The sequence below is a fragment of the Populus nigra genome, chromosome 6 (assembly GCF_951802175.1).
Source record: "Populus nigra chromosome 6, ddPopNigr1.1, whole genome shotgun sequence".
Lineage (NCBI taxonomy): Eukaryota > Viridiplantae > Streptophyta > Magnoliopsida > Malpighiales > Salicaceae > Populus > Populus nigra.
The window spans coordinates 13,364,050-13,389,098 of record NC_084857.1 but is presented as its reverse complement, the minus strand read 5'-3'; the positions used below and the strand labels follow the sequence as shown (position 1 = coordinate 13,389,098).

The following is a 25,049-nucleotide window of genomic DNA, read 5'->3' as shown; positions in this document are numbered from 1 at the left end:
CCCCGTTTGCTCGCAAAGGTAGCTTCTTTTTGAAAAATAGTTTTCACCAATAATAAATCTCTGAAAGATAAATTATTTTTTAATATTTAATAACGTTATAAAAAATAATTAAAAAAATAAATATCATAATTTTTTTAAAAAAAATAAGATTAAAAAAATCTAATTTCATAAATTATTTTAAATATAATAATAATCAAAGGAATGAGTACAAAATCTAATAAATAAAAAATTTCAATTAAGATAATAGAAAAAAATAAAAATTAAAAGAATAAAAATCAAAGTTGGTATAAAAATAAAATTAAATCAAATTAAAATAGATAGAATTGAAAAAAAAATTCAAAATAAAATATACAACAATTAAAGGATTAAGAACCAAATTAAATTTTATATAATTAAGAAATAATAAGATATTTTTAATTTTTCATAACTTTTTATTTTTTAATTTTTCACAACCATGTGTTTAGCCTTAAAATCAAAGAAAAATATTGTTTTAGATATCAACTCAAATTTTTCACCAATATATATATATATATGACCGTAGAATATTTTTATTTATCAACTTTTTTAATGTTAAATAAATATATAAAAATATAAAAAATTATTTTTAATAAAACAAATATGCCGTTAGTTTAATATATATTGGTGAAAGGTGTTTTTGTGAGAAAATGTGCGTGTGCGGTGTCATTTCTAATGCACATCCTCATTTTATATAATATAATATAATATAATATATTTGAATCGTACGATGCGCAGGGCTCCTCAGCTCTCCTCATGGATTCGCTATTCCAAAACAAGGTCTTATTCAGCAGAGTGGATTTCAGAAATCTACGTTTTGATTCCAATATCTACCCTCTGCTATATCACCAGAATTTGTCAGTAGGACAGTTGTATTTAATGCGTGGAAATAGACTTTGAACGGGATAACTATTTATTAGAAATCTACTTATTTAAATTCCGTTTGTTTTTATATTTTAAAAATATTTTTACTTTAAATTTATATATTTTTTGTTTTTAGATTTTTTTAATACATCGATATCAAAAATAATTTTTAAAAAATATAAATATTTAATATATTTCCAAGTAAAATATACTTTAAAAAACAACAAAACAGAGATTGATCATTGAAACTGTGGACTAATGTGCTTGTTTTGCTCTTAATAATTCATGGGGTCCATACCCATGTGTATTGGCTTACCAAAGTAAAAGATAGGGTTTTACGGCTAATTAATATTAATATTAAAATAGTATGGTATTAATACTTCTTAATTTAAAAATATTAATTTGAAGTAAAAAAGTTTAAATTTTTTTAATTTTTTTTTGAAATGTAAAATAAATAGTTAGTTAGGGTATAAGTTATTAAATATTTGTTTTTATTAGAGAGCCGGGGTCATGTTAAATCTGAAATTTTGTTATTTATATATATAATGAAGTTATATAAGTCAACCAGGCATGTCTCTTGCGGAGAAGCCAACCGATACAAAATTAATGAGTTTTGGCTGCATTATGAGCACATGATCGAGCGAGCACTAGCAGCGGTCTCCAAGCAATCACCCTTATAACTTCACCAACCATGCGTTCAATCATCAGAAACCCTAATTATAAGTTTGGTAGATTTTTTAATAATGCAATCAAGGCCGAATTAATTAATTGCGGATTAATTTAATTTTATCACAATTAATATATCGTTATGGATATATATATATATCTTACCAACACTTAAATCAACCATTAAATGTAATAAAATTAAATTCTCTAATTAGGAATATGTGTGGTTAATATAATCTCATCATAATTAATTAATAATGCTCATCTAACTACAAAATGCAGCCAATGAGCTCTAGCTAAATTACCATTAATAATAATATCCCATCTTCTATTAAAAAAATCTCCAGTTCTAGCTAGCCTCTCTTTATATATATATTAAATGCATGTTTGGAAGAAATTTAATAAATACAGGTATAATTAATTATCAATGGAAAAACAAAGTTATATTACGAGAATTCTTCAATTTAATCCATGACTAAAATATTTTATTAATTAATTCTCTGATAAATCCTTGCAATACCTAATGTGTTTTTAATTCTTAATTACATCTCCAATGGATCTTTTTATTATAGGCCGTTATTAATGTTTTCAAAATTTATAAATAACAAAAAAAAAGGCTAAAAAAAGGGCAAATTTAATGTGCATATAGACTGAATTTACTATTCACCACTATAGTTTAATTATTATTTTGCTATTCTAAAAAAAATCAATGGCCTTCCCATTAGCTTTGGTGTTGAGAGTAATTTAATTTTTTCCAGTAATTCATTAGTTATTGTGCAATTAACTAGGGATAACTCAGTCGTTTTGCTTCTTTTTTTTTATCATAGTAAAGTTACTAAAGTGCCCTAAAAAAAATAAACAATTAAATGATGCAAATATTCTTAAAAATCAAAAGTGATAAGCTATCATCCATGGGCTATTTCATTTTTCACACTATGTTTTTTGTTATATTCATATTGATGTAAGGACAATTTATTTTTTTAATAAATATAAAATATTAAAAAAAACTGGTTAGTGTGCGCATAGCAAATGCCAGTGTCTTAGGCGCTCTGCCCCGTCAACTTGCACGTGTTGTGGCCTTTGGTAGTTAATGGTATGCTTCCTTAATATAGTTTGATTTGTCTCGATGTCTTCTCCTTTCCACGGATGCATATAAGATGTTACTTTTTTCTCTATTTTTATCTCAGTTTTTATGCATAATACTTTAGAATTTCAAACTAGTTTTTCAATTTGTTTTATCTTCATAGTTGATGGTCTTTTTTATCACTATTTTTTTTTGAGATGATTTATAGAATTGAATTATTTTCTTGCTTCATCCTAGTTTGATTTTTTAGACTAAATTTTTTTTTCCGGTTATTACAATCATTTTTATTATTATTTGATTCATTTGTTGTAGTTATTTATTTATTTTTCTGATTAAAATAAAATCATTTTATTTAATCCCATTAGATTTATAACCCGTAAATTTTTATTTATCTTTTAAAACGCAATAGCAATACCAAAACTTCATTTTTTCATGAGAGAATAAAATATATGATCCGGCCTCATGGTGTAGCGTGGGCCCGAGTTGCAAATCTTTCTTCCTTCTTAAGTTTATTTTTTTAAAACCAGGTGTTTCTCCTCCTGATACCTTAATAATGCAAGACAATTCAACAATTTATTTTGTATGTTTAGTCATTACATGAAATTAATTTTTAAATCCTAATAATTCCTGCATATCTTATTTTTGTCAAAATATCACATGGGTGTAAAAATTAATTGAAATTAATTGTGATATACCATCTAAATTAATTAAAATGTTACAATTAAACTGGACTTGACCTATAAGTTTAATTCTTATAATAATCTATCCTCCTTCCGACACGTCATTTAAAAATGAAATATATAATAGATATAATTATAAACGTAAGTATTTATTTACAATAATATTTAAAATATAAAGATAAAATAAGCTACTTGTTCGAGTAAGTTACATTTTTGATACATGGTGATTCAGTTATTTTGAATTGTTAATTAGCTTAGTGCGTGGATAAAATGCAAGCTTCTTCAAGTACCAAGAAAGTTTAATGGTTGGGTTTGAAACATGCGATGATGCGGCTACGCATTTCCAAGATTTGACATATATAGTAATTATAATCAACAGCGGGTGGGAAATTAATTAAAGACAGATATCCAAGATATATAATATAATAAAAAAAAGATTATACTGTTACTTAATTAAGAAAAAAAAGAAGAGCTTTTTTAGATAATAATATATATTTTTAAAAGAAAAGAATTGATATTAATTAATTCCTATATTTAAATATCATGGCTATTGAAGTCATTCTATTTAATAGTATAGCGAGATTTATGCATAAAAATCATTATTTTAAGTTTCATAAATTTCAGGATTATTAAAGATTTATATAATCACTAACTTAATGGCCTGTAAAATTAGTCAAGGTATATGTAAGCTGATCCGAACACCCATATTAATCTAAAAGATCTGTGCACAGGAGTTGTCTAATTTTTGTAGTAATTTATGTCGAAGGAATTGCTCAGTACGTAGTCAATAATTAAATTGCACATAATTAAGTTGTCTAGTTACTTACACATCATTATATTTAACAAAAATAACATAAGTGTAACAAACTCACGGATATATATATATACACACACACATAGTTTTTTCCAAAGAAAAATAAAAGACCAAGAAATCAAGTGAAGATCAGAAAGTAAATATACGAGGAATTAATGGTTCGATAGACCAAGATATCGCGTAAGTTCTACACAATGAATCGAAATAATTTATTGTTGACTTCCAAAATTGGCAAAAGCAAGAGGGGATTAACTCTTGGAAAGCGAAACTTGACAACTATTCTCTTGTCCTGATTTTAGAGAGGAGAGATTTGAGTTTGGACGAAGTACCTTTCTAGTATTTAAGAGAACATCCATCTGTATAAATATCGACCAACTTCAATGTCCAAGAAGTAAAGCCGACGTCGACGAGGAGGATTAGCACAATGTGCCCACGTGAGCTAGTTGATTTTGTGGGTAAGAGGAGCTTGATTATTTCACTCGGAGGACTCAATTCTTTCATTGGAATCTGGAACCACATACCCTTGCTTTGCATACTTTGTTCTTGCACGCAAACAAGTGGCCCTTGGACCACCCGAGCCACGTTTCTTAGTTGTGCGTATCATGGCATACAGCTAAAGAATTTCTCTGAACTTCTCGAATGTTTGTGAAGAATATGACATTGAATCATAAACCAATAATGTAACATCGCTTATAGTATTTTGGCAAGTGGCCGGATACAGGGAGTTTTCATGGGAAAAAGAGGCAGCTGCATGTGCATGGAACTTTGATTTCATCTATAATCTTCACTGTTTTCATGCAAAGATAGGGTTAGCGTTTGGGGATTCTTGGGTTCATATCTCTATAAGCTTCGAAATGAACAGAAATCATCATTCCAAAACTGTTATGCCATCCCCTAGACGATTTAGAATGAAAAGAAAAGGGACCAAATTATTAAATTATGTACATGGACGTGATCTAGCTTTCTCATTATATATATATATATATATATATATATATATATATATATATCCAAGCAAATCAAAATACAAAGACAGTAATATTCAATGTGTGATCCAATTAATGAAAGAGGTTAAACCAAAATTTGAAGGAGGTCTTGGTGCAATGCATGCATTTATTTACTGTGAGTTAATTAATTATCACAATAAAGAAAGCAGTCGTGATCAAACAATTACGTACAATGTGGGATTTCTATGAAGAGATTTCAAGATGAAGCCGTGTTAGAAGGGAAGGGGAGAGAATTTGAAATTAAAAAGGCCCCGTTGTGTACTCGAAACCTATTGTGTCCCTCATCGGGGGGGGGGGGGGGGGGGGGGGGGGGGGGGGGGGGGGGGGGCGGTGTAGAAGAAGTATTTATCCTTTGTCGTCGAGAGTTGAGGGTGTGTGATAGAGAAGAGTGGATGTTGTGATGATCACGCACTCCCAGTTTCCGAGTTCCCATAATTAATTTCCAATGCCTCGGAAGCTTTGCTTGAGCCAGATTGGGATAATGGCCTACCTTGTGACTATGATATTGTTGCTAATTAATATGCGATCAACATGGGGTCGCAAATCTTTTATTTCTGATGGTGACCACTTTCAGTTTCTTGATAGAGCATCAAGAAGCGTATGCTCAAGCTAGGTGGGCTAGCTATATTAATTCATGATGTGCTGCTTGAGCTCGTTGATAGCAACATCAGATCAAGAATAGAGCTACCAATCATACACGAATCATCGCGATAATAATAAGAAAGATGAGCTGAGGATACTGCAACAAGACCCATCCTTGAGTACCTATCCATTTCCATTAAATATGCGCTGTAGGGTCCTTTAATAGGGATTATGACTGATCATCGATCATAAGTTAGAACATGTATGAACTGTTGGGATATCTGTTCTTCATCATCCTTAGATATCTAAAAAAAAACAAGGCACAATTAAGCATACTCACGCATGCAAATTTGTATCACTAACAACATCACTTGATTATAGTTTTATTATTATTATTATTAATATGTGTATTCGGGTCAGCTTGTATATACCTCGACTAATCCCATGAATTCTAAAGTTAACGACCATTTAAGCCTCAAATAATATGGGTATCCGGGTCAGGTTGCATATACCTTAACTAATCTTACAGATCTTAAAATTAACGATCATTTAAACCTTCAGTGATCCTGAAATTTGTAAGACTTAAACTAGTAATTTCTAAAAAGCAAACTCAGAATTTAATCAGTTGAACTACACCCTTCAGAGCTCACTTGGTTATAGTCATTATTTTTACAAGATGTTGAAGTATTGTTTTTCATGGATACATTAGATTATTAGATATAAATGATCTGCCTAATAATGCCTAAAACGAGAAAGATTCAATCTAATTATACGAAAGTTGAATCTAGAACATGTATGTTGAACACCAAAACTAAGATTTTACCTTATCAAACTGACAATGTGTCAATAACATTAATATCAAACTCCAGTATAGTTGTTTCGATTATCTCTCATATTGTATTCGTTACTTATGTGTCGTTGAGTATACATAAAAGTGGTAACTATCCTACATAAAAAAGATATGAAAAAAGACATGTCGTAGATTATCTCATAATTACTCCTTAATTTAAACTTTTGGGTTAAAGGACATGAGAGGATAGATAAACATGTGTTTATATGGCCAATGATGTAATATTGACTATGACACTAATTTTGGTTCCGCTATTATCATTTATTTACACTTTTTTGTTTTTCCAAAACACCATAAACGCTTCATCTTTAACAATTTTCTTACCCAAATGAATACTTAGCTAATGATTCCCACTCCTTTCCCTCTGAATTTCCCACTCCCTTGAGAGCATGGAAAACGTTTCATTGTAGGTCCTTGTCCGTTTCGATCGTCGACAGAATTGAGGACCGAAAATGTGCGTCCAAGATCGGGTTAATAAGATTCGGCAAGGAAAAACCGATATCGTTTAGCTTAAACAATGATTAGGAAAGGGACCGGCCATAAGATTATAGCTTTAGAGGATCTATTATATTCCTTAATTTGTATCCTTGTAAATTATGTGAAATTAAGCTCTAGCAGTACTGCTTTCATATTTTGATAAAATGTCTTAGAGGGTAGCTAATATACGATCCTCCGCACTAATTTAGTCAAGGCTCACATGGATTAGTGAGAAGTTAGCTGCGAAGTTCAAAACTGGAATAATTAATTCATTCAAGAATTTTCTTGCTAAGTATAGTCAATAAGCCAAGGCATGCATCATTAGCGGAAACCACATTGCTTGACCTTATAATTAAACTTATAATTAGCCCCCATGTTACAAACCATGCATATGCATAATCATGTACATCTCCTATTTGACTTTGTGATCACTGATTTGAATCACAAGAATTAATCACTGTTTTTTATATATATAATAATCGATCGAGAGCTTTATTAGTAAGTTAGATGATCATTGCTTTATTTTCAAATAATGGGTTTTCTTTTTTTTCTCTATTAAATCTAATTGACAAGAATATAGTTAATAAAATTAGCAGAAAAAATCTCAGTCCTCAGAGAACAAACCAGAAGTTATAATTAAGAATTAAGGAATCGTAAACAAGTTTAAAAGCCCAGGAAAATTAATTAATATTGGGATTATAGGCAAATCACTATAGGGCGTGGGGGCGGGCTCCTTCTCTCGGAATATCACTCCCTAATTAATATTAAAGCACGGTCTCCAATGATAGGATTAGATTGATGATGAGGTCGGTCGTGAAGTTTGAATTAATGAATGAAGCCTAATTTCGGTCAAGTGATCCAAATGCCATGATGGGGTTTGCTCTTACTCAACTATATATCTTTCTTGTGGCTCCATCATCTTTATTTTATTGTCAATATTCTTGTTTTTTTTTTTTGATAATATTGTCCATATTCTTGTTATGTTAAGGATTTGGTACTCCTAGGTCATGTGGGTCGCTAGGAAACAAAGGGAAATTAATTAAATGGATTTGAAGAAACTTTCGGGCTTATTATATTAATTGCAAAGTACATTTAGCTTTCACATTAATCATAAAAACTAGTTTTTATGAGTTCATTAGTTTGGATGTGGATTGTTTAATGAAAGACTTAGGATCCATTCGAAGAATAGAGCTCAAGTGAAGAAGGATGGATGATAGTTCAAATCCTCTCTTGCATTTCGATCATTCTTACCAAATAAGGAGAACATCTCATCGATCTTCCGGTCCTCATCCCTCCTTTCCCTTCCCTCCTAGCAACCCCAGGGATGATGATAGATGGCCCGCTTGAATTGCTCTCAGTTGATTATTACTATCATCAAGAGTGAGATTATGAATAAATCCAATGTGAAACCCCGTTAATTAATTCAAGAAAATTTATCCTAATTTTGATGGATCGAGCATTATCCACGGTGCATGCTACCTAATTAGTTGCAAGTTGCAACTAGATTAATTATTTTTTAAAACATATAAATAAAAAATTTGTGTTGTTAATGTTTTTTTTTAGTAGAAAATTTTTTTAAATTATATGAGGATTAATCCAATATAACCATGTTGACTTGACGGATCTAAAAACAATCTAGATGACTGGTAAAAATATAGTTTGATTCAAAATAAATATTCAAGATGAGTTTTATGGTAAATACTGAGACGATAATATATTAGATCAATTCACGTCAACTTGTGTTAACCAACCAATCCATATATTAGATTATGAAACCATGATAACCTAATAAAAAACAAATCAAAACAAGTTATGAAACTCAATTTCCAATAAACTCAATATTGAAGGATAAAATTAAAAATAATTCAATTAAAAAATAACCCGAGTCAACCCGGGTTAACCTGTCAAACCCGCGATCAAGTTTATATGACCGAGATAATCCAATAGAAAGTAAATCGAAACAAATTATTAAACTTAATTCTCAATTATGAAGTTGAAAAACAATCGACTAAAAAAGGCATACCAAAACGATTCGAGTCAACATAGGTTAACTCACTAAACTCGTTATCTAAGTCATAAGATGGAGATCATCTCATAGAAAGCAAACCAAAATAAATCACAAAGTCTAATTCTTAAATCATCCAATATTGAATGATGAAATTGAAAAAAAAAAAAAGAAGTCATAAGATGAAGATCACCTCATAGAAAGTAATCCAAAACATATCATGAAGTTTAATTTTCAAACCATCAAATGTTGAATGATAAAATTGAAAAAAAAAGATTAATTAGGAAAAGTAGAAAAAAAAAAACTCGAGTTAACTCGTCAAATCTGCGATCTAGATTATAAGATTAGGATAACCTCATTAAAAATAATTTGAAAATAAAATTATGAAGTCCGATTACTAATAAACCTAATATTGAAGGATGAAATTGAAATTGAAAATAGATTAAAAAAGGACATAAAAAAAATGACTCGAGTCAACCTATGTTAACCTGTCAAATCCGTAACCCCAGTCATGAGAAAAAAATAACCTCATAAAAAATAAATCAAAACAAATCAAGAAGTATATTTCTCAATCAACTCAATGTTGATGGATGAAATTGAAGAAAAAAAATCAATTAAAAGAGAAGAAAAAACTTGAATTAACCGAGTTAACTCGTTAAACTTGCGGTCTGACTTATAAAATTGAGATAATCTCATAAAAAATAAATTTAAAAAAATTATAAAGTTCAATCCTCAATAAACCTGATTTGAAAAAATATAATTGAAATAAAAAAATAAATTATATAAAAAAAACACTATTATAATAATAATGTTATGCAAGGAGAGGTATAAATCCTACTCTCTTTTTTTGTTTTGTTTTTTTTTTTTTTTGTTAATGTTAATATAGTTGATAGCAATGGCTAGTGAAAAACATTTGATAATTATACGTGAAGTTACGCTTTAATGTTATATAAGAATGAAAACCTTAAAAGCTTTATTTTGTAAAAAACTTTCAAAACCATTTTTAGAATTTTACCAAATATCTTTTTTTATTATAGCTATAAAATCCAATCGAAGTGTCTACTCGAGATAAAGCCTAATCATGGGTTAAAAGATTTAACTCAATCTCTTTTTTTTTAACAAAAAAAAATTAAAAAAAAAATCAACAAGATGAGAATTGGATTTTACTCTACTTTGCAAGTTGATCTAGATTTTTGATGTAGCAGGTCAAGTCACTCATATTTTTCTTCAACCCTAACTTGTTAAGGCTTATATTAGTTGGGTCGATCCAAGATTTTATAACCAGGTTTTTTTTTTTTGAAAAAAGCGGAATGTTTATAATAAAAAAAGAAGAAGCCAAGAGCTCTTTTTGGCCGAGCAGGATTCAATTATATCTTTAGGAAAAATACGCAGAAACTTGCTAGAGATGATCATGCGAAGGTCAGTATGTGAAGATGCGGCCACGTTCTTTTGATTGTTTCTTGAATTTAAAATTCATAAACGACCTCCTCCTGCAATATTCAAATACTCTTCCAAAGTATTATATACGAGATTCGCTTGAGCCGAAATATGCAATTAATAATTAGGATATGAGAAATTATTGTGGCTGTTAGCTAACTTGTTAAATAGAGTCAGAGATTTAGTTTTGGAAAGGGAAGAGCAATCCCCTCTCTTCTACCATGATGAATCTTCAAAAGGAAAAAAAAAATACAAGAAGAATTAGAGAGGTTGTTGGAACTTTTTTTAATCCAATTGGAGATTTATCAAGATTGATAAGTGATTTGCTCTCCATATTATCATCTAAAATTTAATTATTAAAGGAGATTGTAATAAAAAAATATTTTTTGAATTGGTTAGAGTTTTTTTTTTTTGGTTCATTAAGAATTGGTCGGGAAGGGATTCAGGATCCTTGTGATTGCTCGAGGTTGAGATTAATATAAAAAAAGCTTTTATTTTTTTTAATTTGGGTTGTATATATCTTTCCAACTAAGAGTCTGTTTGTTTTGTATTTTGTATTTTATTTTTTTTTATTTTTAGATCGTTTAATGTGCTGATGTCAAAAAAAAAATTTTAAAAATATTATTTTAATGCATTTTAAAAAAAAAACACTTTGAAAAGTAATCACTATCATAACATCAAATGGACTTTAAAAATATGTTTGAAAACGCGGTTCGCCGTCCATTTTCAAAAGTTTTGAATTTCTTTTTATTTTTTTATTGTATTGATATGTTAATATTAAAAATAAAAAAATATTATTTATATATATATTTTCAAAAAAAAAACTTTAGAAAATAATAGCTACTGAAATACAGAAACGATATAAGTAAATGCGGTGGACTAACCAAACGTATGTCCTTTTTGTTTTGCTATTGAAATAGGTGTGATACAATTTATTTCACACTCGTAGGCATGTGAGGTAACCTATTTCTGCCTAAGCATGGGCAACTCCTCCTTATATGCATTTTAAGAAAGGCTCCCGGATTTTCTTACATGGTAGAATTAACCCATTGTATTTCCCTGATCAAGCCAAAATTAAATTAAAAAAAAATGCAGTTTCCATGAGCAACCTCACCTCAATGAATTTACACAAATCCATTTAGTCAAATGTACCCAAACAAAGGTTTATAATGTGGAATGATCCGAGAAAAATGATGATATATGTTTGAATAATTCATTTATTTATGAGAAACAGAGAAATATGTTAAGTATATCAACATGCAACTAACTGTATTAACTGAAAGAGTATCGGACAAATAATCTTCAGTCAAACCTTCTACCAAATGAGAGAATCAGAAACTGAAACATGGCAGCACCATGTGAGCACATGAATGGTGGAAGAATCTGGCCAAGAAGAACCGGTCAAGCAAGGCCTTTAATGGGATTGTTTTCGGAGTTCAGTAGCGGCATGTGCTGCCCGGGTAAATTAATCATTCGGTAAGTCTTGGTCACTGTTTAATTTTTATCCTGTCACAGAAATTGTCCTTCAAATGTTGGCCTCGGATGAAACCTCGACATAAATTTCAATAATTAAAGTTTAGTTTCCTATTCGAACTGGGAATATTTTATTTGAGTCGATTACCATGACATTCGACTGAGACGAGAGCTGAGGACATGCATCGAAGTTAAACCAGAGAAACGACTCGGCAATGGCAGATAACAGAACTCTTTGCTTCTTCTTTTCTTTTCCTTCCTTTTCCCAGAGATATGTAATGTAGAGGTGGAAAATGTTTTCCGAACCAAAACACTTCAACTTGTCTCTGTTGAGTACAATTACAGCCTAGTTCTATAACATCTGACTCTGAATTTAACAAGATTCTGCCATCATCACCTCGTGCAAGTACTGAAGACCGAGGGCATTGTCCTTCGGCAACAACCGCTGCTCATTCAGTAAGAAGAAGGTAATGATTGGTATGTCATGGACGGAACATGATAATTTTTTTGTGAAGTTGTTTGGTGCATCTTTAATCAGTATAAAAATCAATTTTATCTTGTTTAATGTTGTTCTAGTGAAGAAATTTTTGAATGAGTAATGATCATTCAAATCATTTGTTAGTATTTTCATGCTGGAAATCACCTACACAAAAACAAGATGCAGCAACACATAAAAAAATTAACGTATTTAGATCAATACCTGGGCAACTTAAACTACAAAATCTAATGAGTAATGATCAATCCAATCCAGCTTACATCGGGAGATACACTTAAGAGTACTGTAGTTGTCATCACAGTATAAAGTACATACTCTGTGTAACTGTTGGACACTCAGGACCTGAAACCAGGAAGAAATGATGTGAGAGAGAGAGTTTGAATGATGCAGAGCATGGCAATCTTGATATATTAACCAGAAAAACTATAACTTGGCAATTGCTCACATAGTATGCAAGATGTAAAGACAATTTTACCAACATTCACTAAAATCACACATAGTGATCCCTAAATTGACCTATCACATTTTATCATGAACCACACAACACCTGTCACTGGCTGCCACCGCCACAGCAGTTAGTAAGAGTGTAGTATTGCTATCATTATCCTTTGATTCATTAATGACAAATTGCCAAACAATGCGCCTGCTTCCACCAAGTTCTTTTAATTGAATTTTGCTGTCATAACTAGCTCTCCAATAGCTATGATGTTTTGTCAATTCAAGATGCGTCTGTGCACGCGCGCTCTCTGTGAGAGACAGGAGGGAGGGGGAGGCATACCGGCAAAGGTCATTTGTAATTTCATCATATGAAATTCTTGATTTCTAGTGTATAACCTGGAAGGAAACGGTATGCTGAACTAGGATAGAAAAAAATACAATTGTAAGAATCATTTCTATTTTACCATAGCAGAAAAGCAGCTAATGCAGAATTTCATATGCCCAACTAAACTTTACAAAGGGGATGATGGTTTATAAAAATACTAAAGTACAATTCAACTTAAATATGGGGAAAAGGACTGGAAAAAGTAATAAATTATAGTGTCAGGTGACAAGAATGCTGAGGCAAAAGAACAAGTTAGCATTCTCAAAACTAATGATTTTTTAGCAAATTACAGAATATCAAACTCCAAACGTATAGACCAGTTACCATAAACCTAGAACGTCTGGGACGAAATTAGGATCAAGGTTCGCAGTTAGATGAATTCTGAATAGCAGGAGGGTAGGCTTAGTTGATATTTTTGACCAAGGTTCGCAGTTACCATTGTCATTTTTCTTGGTAGTAAAAATTAAAAAGAACATGCATTCAAGCCAAGGAAAAAACTGGTTTCCAAATCTGTATTCCAACATCCGAATGCTATAGCAGATTTCTTCAAACATTTGCATAAGAATACATCAATGCAACAACATGAAAAGTCTACAAATCTAATTACAAAAGAAAACCAAAGGGAAAAAGGAATGGCAAGATAAGCAACAAAAGTAAAATCTCAATAGAGGATGACACTTAATCAAAATCTATGGTTAACATAAAAATGGATTTCAATGGTCCATGCAATGAATCATTTCATTCTTGTTAGTTTTTAACAAAACATTACAGCATACATTATGGAAGATTTTAAATCATTGAAAAAATGCAATGGGCTCGCCCATCTACTGATAGGGAGAAAAAAAACTGCATCCTAGTTTATTCCATACGTAGAAAATATGCAATAACAACAGTTTGGGATAATCCGTACAAACACCCCTTGAACTATCAAAACTGCATCCTAGGTCATTTTGATTGACAACCCTTCCATTACAGTCCATCCATTTTTTTGTTAAATAACATGCTAGCTGCACATGTATTCTTATAAAATATCAAAATATCATATAAAAAAATTGGTCAAAAAAATTAGAAAAATCGATCCTCACCAATATTAAAAACTCTTGGCAGTTTTTTGACTTTTTTGTAGTTTTTAAGGAAAACATATGTACCTTGTATGTGATATTTAATGACTAATTGGGCAGAACATAACAGAAGGGGTGTCAATCAAAACACCATATAATTCAAGATCTGACATAAGAAAAAAAATAATTCAGGGGTGTCAATCAAAATGGCCTATAGTTCAAGGGTGTTTGAATGGTTTAGCCCAACAATTTATAAAAGCAGAAATACTGTACAGCTATAAATTCCAAAGAGAGCTCATAATATTAAACAAGATTTCAACACGCATTCATTGTCTGACTGATAGTCATTCCTCGCATGCACATATTCATGTGAGCATGTAATGGACGGACATTGAGATAGTTGTAAATGGATTATAAATGAATTGCGAAGGCTATAATAGTATCTTACAATTATTCATTAACTTAAAAGGAATTAACAAAAATATACCTGATAACCTTCAAGGTTCGCCTTCCCTCTTGCAAGCACTAACCTCATCACAGCTATCAAGGAATAAATACTAGAAAATGAGAAGAAAAAAAAATGCAATTCACATTCAAGAAAGAACAAAAAAAAACTAGAAGTATGAAACAAATTTAAATGAGAAAATTTTAAAAAGCTACCTGCCATGCAGCACATCTGGTGCCAGAATGGCAAAACAACAGGCGAATTCATCCAAATGTCTTTCTTGTGGGATATCCAGCACAGCTAATCCTAATTGCCTCCATCACTCCCTGGAATCGGATAAACAATACATGACAAACATTGATTTTATCACTGAAGAAATGCCATGACACATGAAATGGCCACGATATTGAATATTACCCACAACGTAGTTGCTGTAAAACATTATTATTCTCAAAGATGGCAGGCTTTAGAACATTATTTGGCTTTACAAAATGCATGCAGTGTGGCTCTGTGGCTCTCAGTGTTTCAAGCAATGCTTGTAGTTGTTGCTGTAGAGAGATAGAGTTCAAACAGAAATATGTTAAAAATGTTATAACACACATTAAACTTATGCACACTAGAACATAGACTGACCTTATACCTAGAACCTATTGATGAGAATTTTGATGCTTTGGCAGATTCCTCAGGCAATGGCGGAAACAGGCCTGAAACAAAGGAGCACTTGGACTCGCTCAGGAGAGCTTGATGCTCCGCAACAACATAATCTTTGTTCTTATCCAGAAAAGGTTCAGTTTGGTATGTCACCTACAATCAAAATTCTCCTGGGATGAGTATTTGGTTGTGCTTCACTTTTTAGTAGCTACATGAAGAACTAATATTGTGGCACACTCTCATATGAACCAAAAACCAGAGCATACTTACATCACCAGCATAATGACAAATGGTGAAGTCACTGCGTGACTTAGGCTTGCTAAAATGTTTGTGGTCTTTGAAAGTCTGATAAAGCTTTTCTGCAAATGTTTCATGTGTTGATCTAGGAAACATACTGCAAACAATAAACAAAAGCTAATATGTCACTACAGCATCAAAGGAAAATTTCTTAACAAACCAAAATACTCTTTAATGTCTGCATCAATTAAACAGGATGAATGGTTGTTGTCCGCTGTTTTCTATAACATACATACCAAGCTTCGTCAAGAAGAGCAATGATGCCGCCAGGTTTCTGAAATCATAAGAGTACATATATAAGCATGAAGCTTGTCTTGCTACAAGCCAAAACAGAAAGGCCACCTCCCAAACCCTTCACTCTGGAAGCATTTGATTGAACTAGTCAATAAAACCATATATATTTTAGATCAGACATTGAATGCAGAAAGGAAATCATTTGGATCTATCAGATCAGAAATCATAAATTGGGTGGGTGGGAAGGGGGTTTGAAGAACAAACTTTTTTAATAAACAAGAATATTCTCAATTCTATTATAAAAACTTGATATAAGTTCCTGGAAAGAACTCACCATCTTCCCTGATGCACAGTTTACTGTAATATCTTCACCATTAACTTCCACAACTTCCCCATCCATCCATGCTTCCTCAGGATCCTCCACCCAAACAAAAGATCCAACTATTGAACTGCCTTGAGCAGCCTGTGTGGCCTGCCAGTTCATCGGAACATCAACCCGAGTGAGTAAAGCACGAAAGTCTCATTTATGAGCATGAAGCAGCATTTAAAAAAAAAAAAAATAGCATCCACCCAAACACGGAAGCGGCTGGAGCAAGTATAACTGCTACTACGAACAGAATCTCATAAAAAAAATATTATTCAGCTCAACTGACCATCATCAAGCTACACACTCCATACATTTAAATCAGTTACGAATTCTGGCTACAGCCCTTGACATATCTTACCACATGTTCCAAATCACGAGTTCAAAGATTACTTACCACATGTTCCAATTCATAAGTTCCAAAAATTACTTTCGGTAAGTCAGAATGTTGATTTGATTGTCAGTTTCATGAGTTTCTAACAATGTCCAAAGTGTTTGGTTGGCCTCTCTGGGCAGGATTACGGTTAGAATAACACTCCACTCACATTATCTACTCTCTAGACATTGCACAACACTTTATACAATAAAAAACTAAACTGAGTACTTTTAATTATCTATAAAAAGCAACAGATATTTCTAAAACCTTTACAAATTCCCTTCAATAATTCAGCATTAAGCAAGAAGAAATAATTAACAATATTGTCGAGAAAGGAAATACCATTATTGAGAGAGGAGAAAGGAAATGACTAGAATTAGATCGTAGGCAATGGAAACCCTAGATCCCTCCCTCAGCAAACAATGCCAGTGAAACCAAAGACCAATTCTTCAATTGCAACAAAATGCTGTCACGACAAGATCCTAAATATCTTCTATCCAGCCCTGTCCTGTCCTGAATGAGTTGTATTCCCCTCTCTCTACGAATGCAGCAACTTCATAGTTTATTGTAAAACAGCTGGAAACTTTTTCGTGGAGGGAAAACAGTTGAAAGGAGGAAGAAGGGGGTGAGGGAGGTCACGTGAAGAGCACAGCACAGTGGTGTGGACCTTAAACCACTTCGTGACCGTAACCACAAACAAAACAAAAATGAAACTAAAATATTCCATTATTATTATTATTATTATTATTATTATTATCCTTCTCTTTGTCTTTCTACGGATGGAAGATGTTTTTATAAAAGAATAAAAAAAAATTACTTCAAATTAATTTTTCCTTCCTTTGAGTTTTTTTTTCTTTTTTTTCAAGTGACTATGGATGAAGTGCTCCCCCACGCATAACACTCCAATGCAGTTGTGTTTTATTTTTTTTAATAATCAGAATTAAGCTTTGTCGTAGATTTTAAGGACACGTGTTTTACATGGACTTGATGCATTTATTAAATTGTGCTCTCGTCACGTTATTTTTAGGTACTCTTCGTCGAGCTCGTTGTGATTGGGTGGAGTCATTTTCCCACTCAGTTTAGGTGTCCGAACTGAAAGAATTAATGTCGAATTAATTCAAACATATCATTGATATATGGCGTTCACTTTCAACTAATGCAAGGACGCAATTAATCCAGACCTTCAACAAACAAATTGGAAGTTGCAGTCCGTGTAAGATGACGACGTGGTAATGATTAATTTTTAAAATGTTTTTTATTTAAAAATATATTAATAAAATATTTTATTAGTAAAATAAAAAAAAATAATTTACTTATTTTTTAAAATGTTGTTTGTAACTAATTACAAACTGCTACACTCTCCTAGTCACGTGACTGGTGTACATTGGTTTTACCTGCGGGAGTTGGAATATCTCGCGACGTTTATCTTGTCGTCCTTTCCTGATTTTTCCACTCTTTTCGAGTATGGGCTTTGGTTTGATGCGAGTTGCCCACATTACAGCTCAATGGCTCGACATTCATGTCCATTGTCCAGTCAGTTCTGTATGCCCCCACATCCCAAAATCAAAAGACTTTTTATTTCTCCTCTTTTTTTTATTTTTTTTCAATTTCAGTGAAAAAGAAACAAAAAAAATTATTTCATTCATCCTTTAATTTTATTTTTATCTCTTGTATTAAATTTCAGGCATGTGCTTTCTGAATATCGAGCATAGAATGGAATTAAATTTTTTTTTTAGTTTTAACACGAAAGTGGAATTTAAAGAGCTTGAAAGATGAGTTTCCAAAACTCTAAAAGATTTCAAATGATCCAAATGTGATATTTGTTATTGTAGTCCAATTGTATTTAAAAAAAAATTAAACATTTTTATCTTCAAATTTTTATTATTTTTGTATTTTTATTATTTTAATGTGCTAATATAAAAATAATTATTTAAAAAAAATATTTTAAAACATTTCTCAGTGAAAAATTCTTTTAGACTCGAAGAAGGTTTTAAAATACCACTAGATGATAGAGAATCTTAGAAGTTTTTTTTTCCAATTTAATCTCTTATTGGTTTTTTGTTGATAATTTTTCTTCGTTGTTTTTTTTCCTTTTCATGAGATTAGTCTCAACCACATGGTCAAGATTATGGATTTCAAAAATTAATATAAGTTGACTTTATTTTTTTGATTCTTTTATAAAATTAATTTATTTTTAATTTTATCATTTAATATTTATTTTTTTAACTGGTCTTCGTACTTTTTTCTCACTTTTTTTTATATGAGGTTATCATGATCCAAGGTTGACTTGGATTTTTTATTGTTTTTTTCTTAATAATTTTTCTAGTTTCATTGTTAACCATTTTTTATTGAGAGTTTTGCTTGTTGTTTTTTGGATTTTCCTTCCATGAGATTAGTCTTGATCTCAAGATCACGATCATTGGTTTTGAAGGTTAGCATGAGTTTGATTTTGATTCTTTTCTTTTCAATTTTATCCTTCAACATATTTTTTTGGGGGAATTAATCTTTATGTTTCTCTCTTAGTTTTTTTTTTTTTCACTTTTCTCTCTATGGATCTATTATAATCTCATGTCTATGGTCGCGGGGTTAGTAAGTTAGCACAAGTTGAACCGTGTCTTTTTTTTCCAATGTTTTTTTTTAGTTTTGTTTTTAGTTTTGTCATTTAAAATTGAGTTGTTTGATGGTTGGGCTTTATAGTTTTATTTAATTTTTTTTTGTTGATGACTTTTTTCTTGTTTTATTAGCATATATAATTGTTTTATTGAAAAAAAATTATTATAAGAAATAAAGCTACTAGACACAATTGAATGCAAGGTCCGTATAGTAAGATTAAATATTTTAATTATTTTCTTATCAAATATCAATTTATTTAATTATATATAAGCATTTTAGTTTGTGATTAAAAAATTTTTTAATCAAAAAATACAATGAAAAATCTAATATATTTGTTTTAAAAAAACAATTATCTCACTTATGTAAAATGCGCGACTCACATTATTATACTTAAAGTTAAATCATGCGAGGAAAGTCTTGTTCATCAAGACTCATTGCACTATAAATTGGAATAGTGTTAGCAAAAGTCTTGTTCATCAGATTCATGACACTGTGGATTGAAACAATGTAATGACAGAGCTATCATTGTCACAAAGAGTTGCAAAGACTGCAAGGGGGTGGGGTTGTCTTTTTATTATGATGCATTTGGTATTGAAAGGATGATTTGAGAGAAAATGGTTAGTGCAAAACTTGGTGGGACATGGTGGAGCTGCAGACACCGAACGATATGGCTGCCATGCCCTGCCACATAGAGTTCCAAAGGTTGCAGGGGGTGGGGATGTGCCCCAGGCTACAAACACTGGGCGCTGGGGCTGCATGCCCTGCCACAAAGAGTTTCAAAGGTTGTAGGGAGGTGGGGTTGTTCCCCAAGCTAAAAACACTTGGGGCTAAGGTTGTCATGGCTTGTGTGCCAAGGCAAGACCCGCTCCCCTTGTTGCAAACCCAGGTGAGCGAGGTGTCTTCAACTTGGGGCACAAAATCAGCACATCTGGAGCCTGTTGATCAACTTGGGTTTCGCGTCAGAACCCAAAGGTAATGAGTCTTGCGTTAGAACTCAAGGTTCTAGGGTTTTAGGTTTCTAAATATTATTATTTGTATTATAAATATTGTTATTTTTATTATAATTAAAAGTATTTATATAAAAAATATTATTATTTGTGTTATAAATATTATTATTTTCATTATAATTAAAACTATTAATATTAAAATTATTATTATTTGTGTTACAAATATTATTATTTTTATTATAATTAATATTATTAATAAATTCAAAAACAATTATTATCCATATAAAAAAACAACCATAAATTTGATTTGAAAGATAAAATTAAAAATTATCACTGTTATTGTTAATAATTTTTTTAAAATACTATTATTACTACTAAAGAAAAACCATAATTTTTTTTAAAAGATTAAAAAATATAAAAATTTTAACGAACAAGTGAAATATTATTATTTATATTATAAATATTATTATTAATACTAGGTATTAGTATTGTAGTCCGACTCAACACTAAATCTATTATAAAAATAAAAACTTGACCGTGGCCAGTAAACTCTGTTGACTGTGTGGCATTGCCTCTCAAGGGTTTCAGTTCTATTCCCGATATCTTTCTCCTCACAGAATGAGTTGACTTGCCAATAGTATATAGATCTCTCTCTCTCTCTCTCTCTCTCTCTCTCTCTCTCTCTCCCTCTCCGAGCCCATACATTTGTAAAATGTATTAAAATAATATTTTTATTTAAAAAAAACAGCACATCAATATATATATATAATTTAAATTAAAAGTATTTTAAAAAAACAGTTGTACCAGAAAGTCAAATATCATTTAAGTGCAAAAGTTAATGAAAATGGACCCTACTCGCTTACAATCATGCTTTCCCTTCTTCATTTCTTCGGTAGATGTCAAGCTCCAAGCATTGTGCTACTGCAGCAAGTCTCTTTCAGGCAGGGAATCCGAAGCTGTGTCACCATAAGTGTATTTTGTACACATACAATTATGACAAAGATGCCCTAGCTAGCTAGCTAATTTGGCACCAAAATTATCAGCTCTTTACTGTAATAGATTGCCAGTGAAGAACATGTATGTGATGCAAAGAGAGATGCTGTCTTTTGCACTGCTCTGAGAAGGCGTTTGTTCAATCATCAACTCTGTAATCATGCTCTCTCGGTGTTAAAAGCAGGCCTGCAAGAGCACGCGTACTGTATAGTGTATACTATACTTGGCTACAAGGTCACAAATTACGACATGGTGACAGCGATTTAATTTGTTTTCTTGGAAGGAAAAATTGTTTGTTTGGGGAGAAGACTGAATAAGATACGAACGAATGATATATAGAAATTGAATGCAGAAAGTCTTCGTTGAAATATTAGTATATTATTGCAGAAAAAAACTGAAAAATAAATTAAATCAGAAAATTAAACCTTAAAAAAAATTGTTCGGATGGATATAGAACTCGGTTGACTTGCTCTATAGTCTAAGTTGGGTGTAAAAAAAATCAACTTGAAATTAGCATACTTTCACTCAATTAATCCAATCAAAACTTATTTGACTTTTAAATGTTTTTTAAAAGAAATAATGCTTTAACTTTTTAAATATTTATTAATATAAATTAATTTGTTAAACGATCTAGATAAGTGAATTGGATAATTTTATATAAATTAAATTAAAATAAATTATAAAATTTAATTTCTAATCCATCTAATATTAAAAAATATAATTTATAAAAATAACATATAAAATTTCATATAATTTCAATAATGGGTTGCTCAGAACTCGAACGCGGAGCCCGTTCCGCATGCTTTTCTGATCTGGAAGTGGAGTTCTCATGAAAGGAATGAGATGTTGCTCTCCCTCCCGATGTCTTTTCTCGCTTTGCCCCCTGGTCCAGGCGGCGACGGGTGCGGGAGGCCTAACAGAATCTTCTCTTAGGTCCTTTTCTTTTCCAGTGCAACATCGGAAAGAAAAACCTTTTCATGCAACGTTCCGGATTTATATTTTTCACATGAACCTATTCTATTTTTGTTTTCCAATTCCCTATTATCAAATAGACTTTCTTTTTGTCTTCTATATATATATATATATATAAAATATTAAGTTAATGTTTTTTTTGAATGCTTCTTAAGATCTTAATGTATTCATCTTGAAAAAAAAACTATTCAAATAAAAATTATTTTAATATATTTTCAAATAAAAAATATTTTTAAAAAAACATCTTACTTAACACAATACCAAATATATATAAAGGCTCAAATAAAGTAAAAACTAGTCCAAAAATACTCCATTAAACATAAAAAAAGAGAGAGGATATTTCTACACTCGTAGAACTGAGTGCACACAGAAGTTTAAATTAAACACCGCCGGAAAGAAAAGAAAAGAAATTTAATGAACTATTCATTTCCATTGCAATGAAAGGAGGACGGTAGGACCAACTGATGATGTCGAGCATGAATGTTAGAAATTGGATTCTGAAATCCATGAAAATAATACATGTGAATAGCTAGCCAGCGGCAGCGTATCTCCGTTACATTTGCATATTTTTCTCGAGTGTCTTGTCGTATCTAATTTTATATAAATTGGACATCAGACATATAGGCAGCCCTCTTAACGGGCTTTTTTTAGCACTATCAGCCACATAATTCAAAGAGAGCTGGCCTAGCTAAATACTGACACAGAGTGGAATTTGATGGCTCTGGCAGGTTCAATTCACTGATGGAGGAGCCTCTGGTACTGTAAGGGAATTTATTTCATTCACACACCTTCCTTCTAACTCAACCCCCACCATATCTTTATCTCTTTCTTTATCAGACAAAATTATATAACAAAAAAAAGAAAGAACTGCCACTTGTAGTCCCGGGCAACAAATTAGGCAAAGAAAACACGCCATGGATTGTTTTGTCGGCAAGAAAAAGAGCGACCAGTGTGAGCAAGGCCTGAGAGGGCTGACAGAGAAGGTAAGGCTTTTCCAAGAGGAAATGGAAGCTATGATGTACGAGAGAGAGAAAGAGACGAGAGCTTATGAGATAGACATGATGGTTTTCGCATTTAAAGAGGCAGAGTGGAAGCAAGAGAGGAAGAAGCTCAAAGAGGAACTAAAGAGATTGAGAAAGGCAGTGGAAGAAAAAGATGAGAGGATCAGGGTAATGGAGGATAGGTCAGTAGGAGAGAAAAGTGAGAAAAATGGAGAATTCTTGGGGACTCCTAGCTTCCTGGTGGAGCAAATGAGGGAGGAGAGAGTGTGGCGCGACGAGGCTGTGGATAAGTGGAAGAAGCTTTACCTTGCCATCAAGGCCGAGCTTGATGATCTCATTCAGAGTACTCACCGTGGTGCATCTCTCTCCTCTTCCGGACTCGCACGCACGCACACTCACACACACGCACGCACGCTCATGCACATATATTATTGCATCGGTGTCGGCGTTTTTCGATGTCTATTAACACTGCTAGATTTTGATTTAACGATCAATTTTACAGTTTCATTTGAATCCAGTGATTTAAGAGTTTATGTCAATTACCGTCATTAGACTATTAGATTTAAATTCAACGATGGGTTTTTCTACTTTATTTAAATTAAATTTATGTCGATGCCGGCGTTTTAGACAGCCTTTGCACGATTGCATGCACTGTGCAAATCTTGGAGGTTCACAGACATCGACAAACCCTCTAGATTCCCTTTATTTCATGCCATGTTGTCTCAAGAGTGATTCTTGAGGGGGTGAACTATATCCTCTTCCTAAGCTCACTCTACATCTAGTGCATGTCCACATACTAATTATTTGTGTTTTTATGCAATTTCTTTCAAATATTCTAGTTTTATCGTTCAATGTAGCAGAAACCTGAGAGTTTAGCGCATAGCATACGCTGCTAGAATTGGCATGCTCCACCAGTTCCTTTTGTCAAACATCCTAAAAAGTTGATTGGAGTTTTCCAGCAATGGGCCCAAATTTATGTTTTTGATTCTCTTGATGATAAAGTATTACTGTGTATATGTGGTGACAAGTGGCTGGCATCTTTTCACTTATAAAGTCGTTACTGTTTTAGCACGTCACTGTGATAAAACTTATGGGACTTCCTTTTTCGAAAAAAGGAGTCGAACATTTTCTTTTGCTATCCATAAACATGTGGAAACGAAATCCAAGATTACAGACCACCACGACAGGGAGTTGTACCTCTTCTTTGGTCAATTGATCATGCTAGTATATACTAATTAAGAAGCTACGACAGTACAGAAAATATAATCAATGAATGACACTGATTTATGGCTGCAACTCTGTTTTGCAGGAGATGGATTGTACCGGAGAGCAGAGGAAGAGATGATTGAGGAGCTAAGGATGGAAGTGAAGGCCAAGGAGGGGTGTATTAAGGAGCTGAAAGCACGATTAGTTTTTGTGGAGAATGAAGAATACAGCAGGGCAAGAGAGGTCGATATCCTGCGGCAAAGCTTGAAGATCATGAGCAGTAGGAAGGCATCCAGCTTCTCTCTTAGCAAACCCAATTCAGCACTTTTGAAACAGGCTAGAAAAGCATAACTAGCTTTGCTAGTAAAAACATATAGTCGAATATTGAAAGATTGTGTAATTTTATTAAGTAAACCCAAGCAAAGACCGACCAAACTTCTTTGCATTAGTAATGAAATGTTTAGAAATATAGGAGTCATTACTTTTCCAAATATTTTTGCTTGTAAAAATATATTTTTTATTTTTTAAAAATTATTTTTCATATTAACATATCAAAATAATTTAAAAAATATTAAAAATATATTAATTTTAAAAAAATTCAAATTTTTTTTAAAAA

General features: G+C 31.8%; 2 protein-coding genes across 26 annotated transcripts; one reads left to right on the top strand and one right to left on the bottom strand.

Annotated features, from left to right (window-relative positions):
• Positions 1-12,101: 12,101 nt before the first annotated feature.
• On the bottom strand, positions 12,102-17,372 carry LOC133696161 (myosin-6-like). 23 transcript variants are annotated; one of them, XM_062118239.1, is made up of 10 exons: positions 16,296-17,370; positions 15,964-16,001; positions 15,701-15,824; positions 15,413-15,583; positions 15,201-15,327; positions 14,995-15,105; positions 14,822-14,874; positions 12,998-14,500; positions 12,711-12,792; positions 12,102-12,597 (listed from the first exon to the last, which is right to left on the bottom strand). In XM_062118239.1, exons 1-6 carry the CDS (start codon positions 16,443-16,445, stop codon positions 15,086-15,088), a joined length of 630 nt encoding a protein of 209 aa, XP_061974223.1. In that variant the 5' UTR covers positions 16,446-17,370; the 3' UTR covers positions 12,102-12,597; positions 12,711-12,792; positions 12,998-14,500; positions 14,822-14,874; positions 14,995-15,085. The 23 variants fall into 23 exon arrangements, with proteins under 23 accessions (XP_061974223.1, XP_061974218.1, XP_061974222.1 ...); XM_062118234.1 differs by having other exon boundaries at positions 12,711-14,500; XM_062118238.1 differs by having other exon boundaries at positions 12,102-12,399; positions 12,711-14,500.
• Positions 17,373-22,852: 5,480 nt separating this feature from the next.
• Positions 22,853-24,924, top strand: LOC133697744 (uncharacterized). 3 transcript variants are annotated; one of them, XM_062120495.1, is made up of 2 exons: positions 22,853-23,570; positions 24,537-24,924. In XM_062120495.1, the coding sequence occupies exons 1-2, from the start codon at positions 23,141-23,143 to the stop codon at positions 24,782-24,784; spliced, it is 678 nt and encodes a 225-aa protein (XP_061976479.1). In that variant the 5' UTR covers positions 22,853-23,140; the 3' UTR covers positions 24,785-24,924. The 3 variants fall into 3 exon arrangements, with proteins under 3 accessions (XP_061976479.1, XP_061976478.1, XP_061976477.1); XM_062120494.1 differs by having other exon boundaries at positions 22,854-23,579; XM_062120493.1 differs by having other exon boundaries at positions 22,854-23,582.
• Positions 24,925-25,049: the final 125 nt, after the last annotated feature.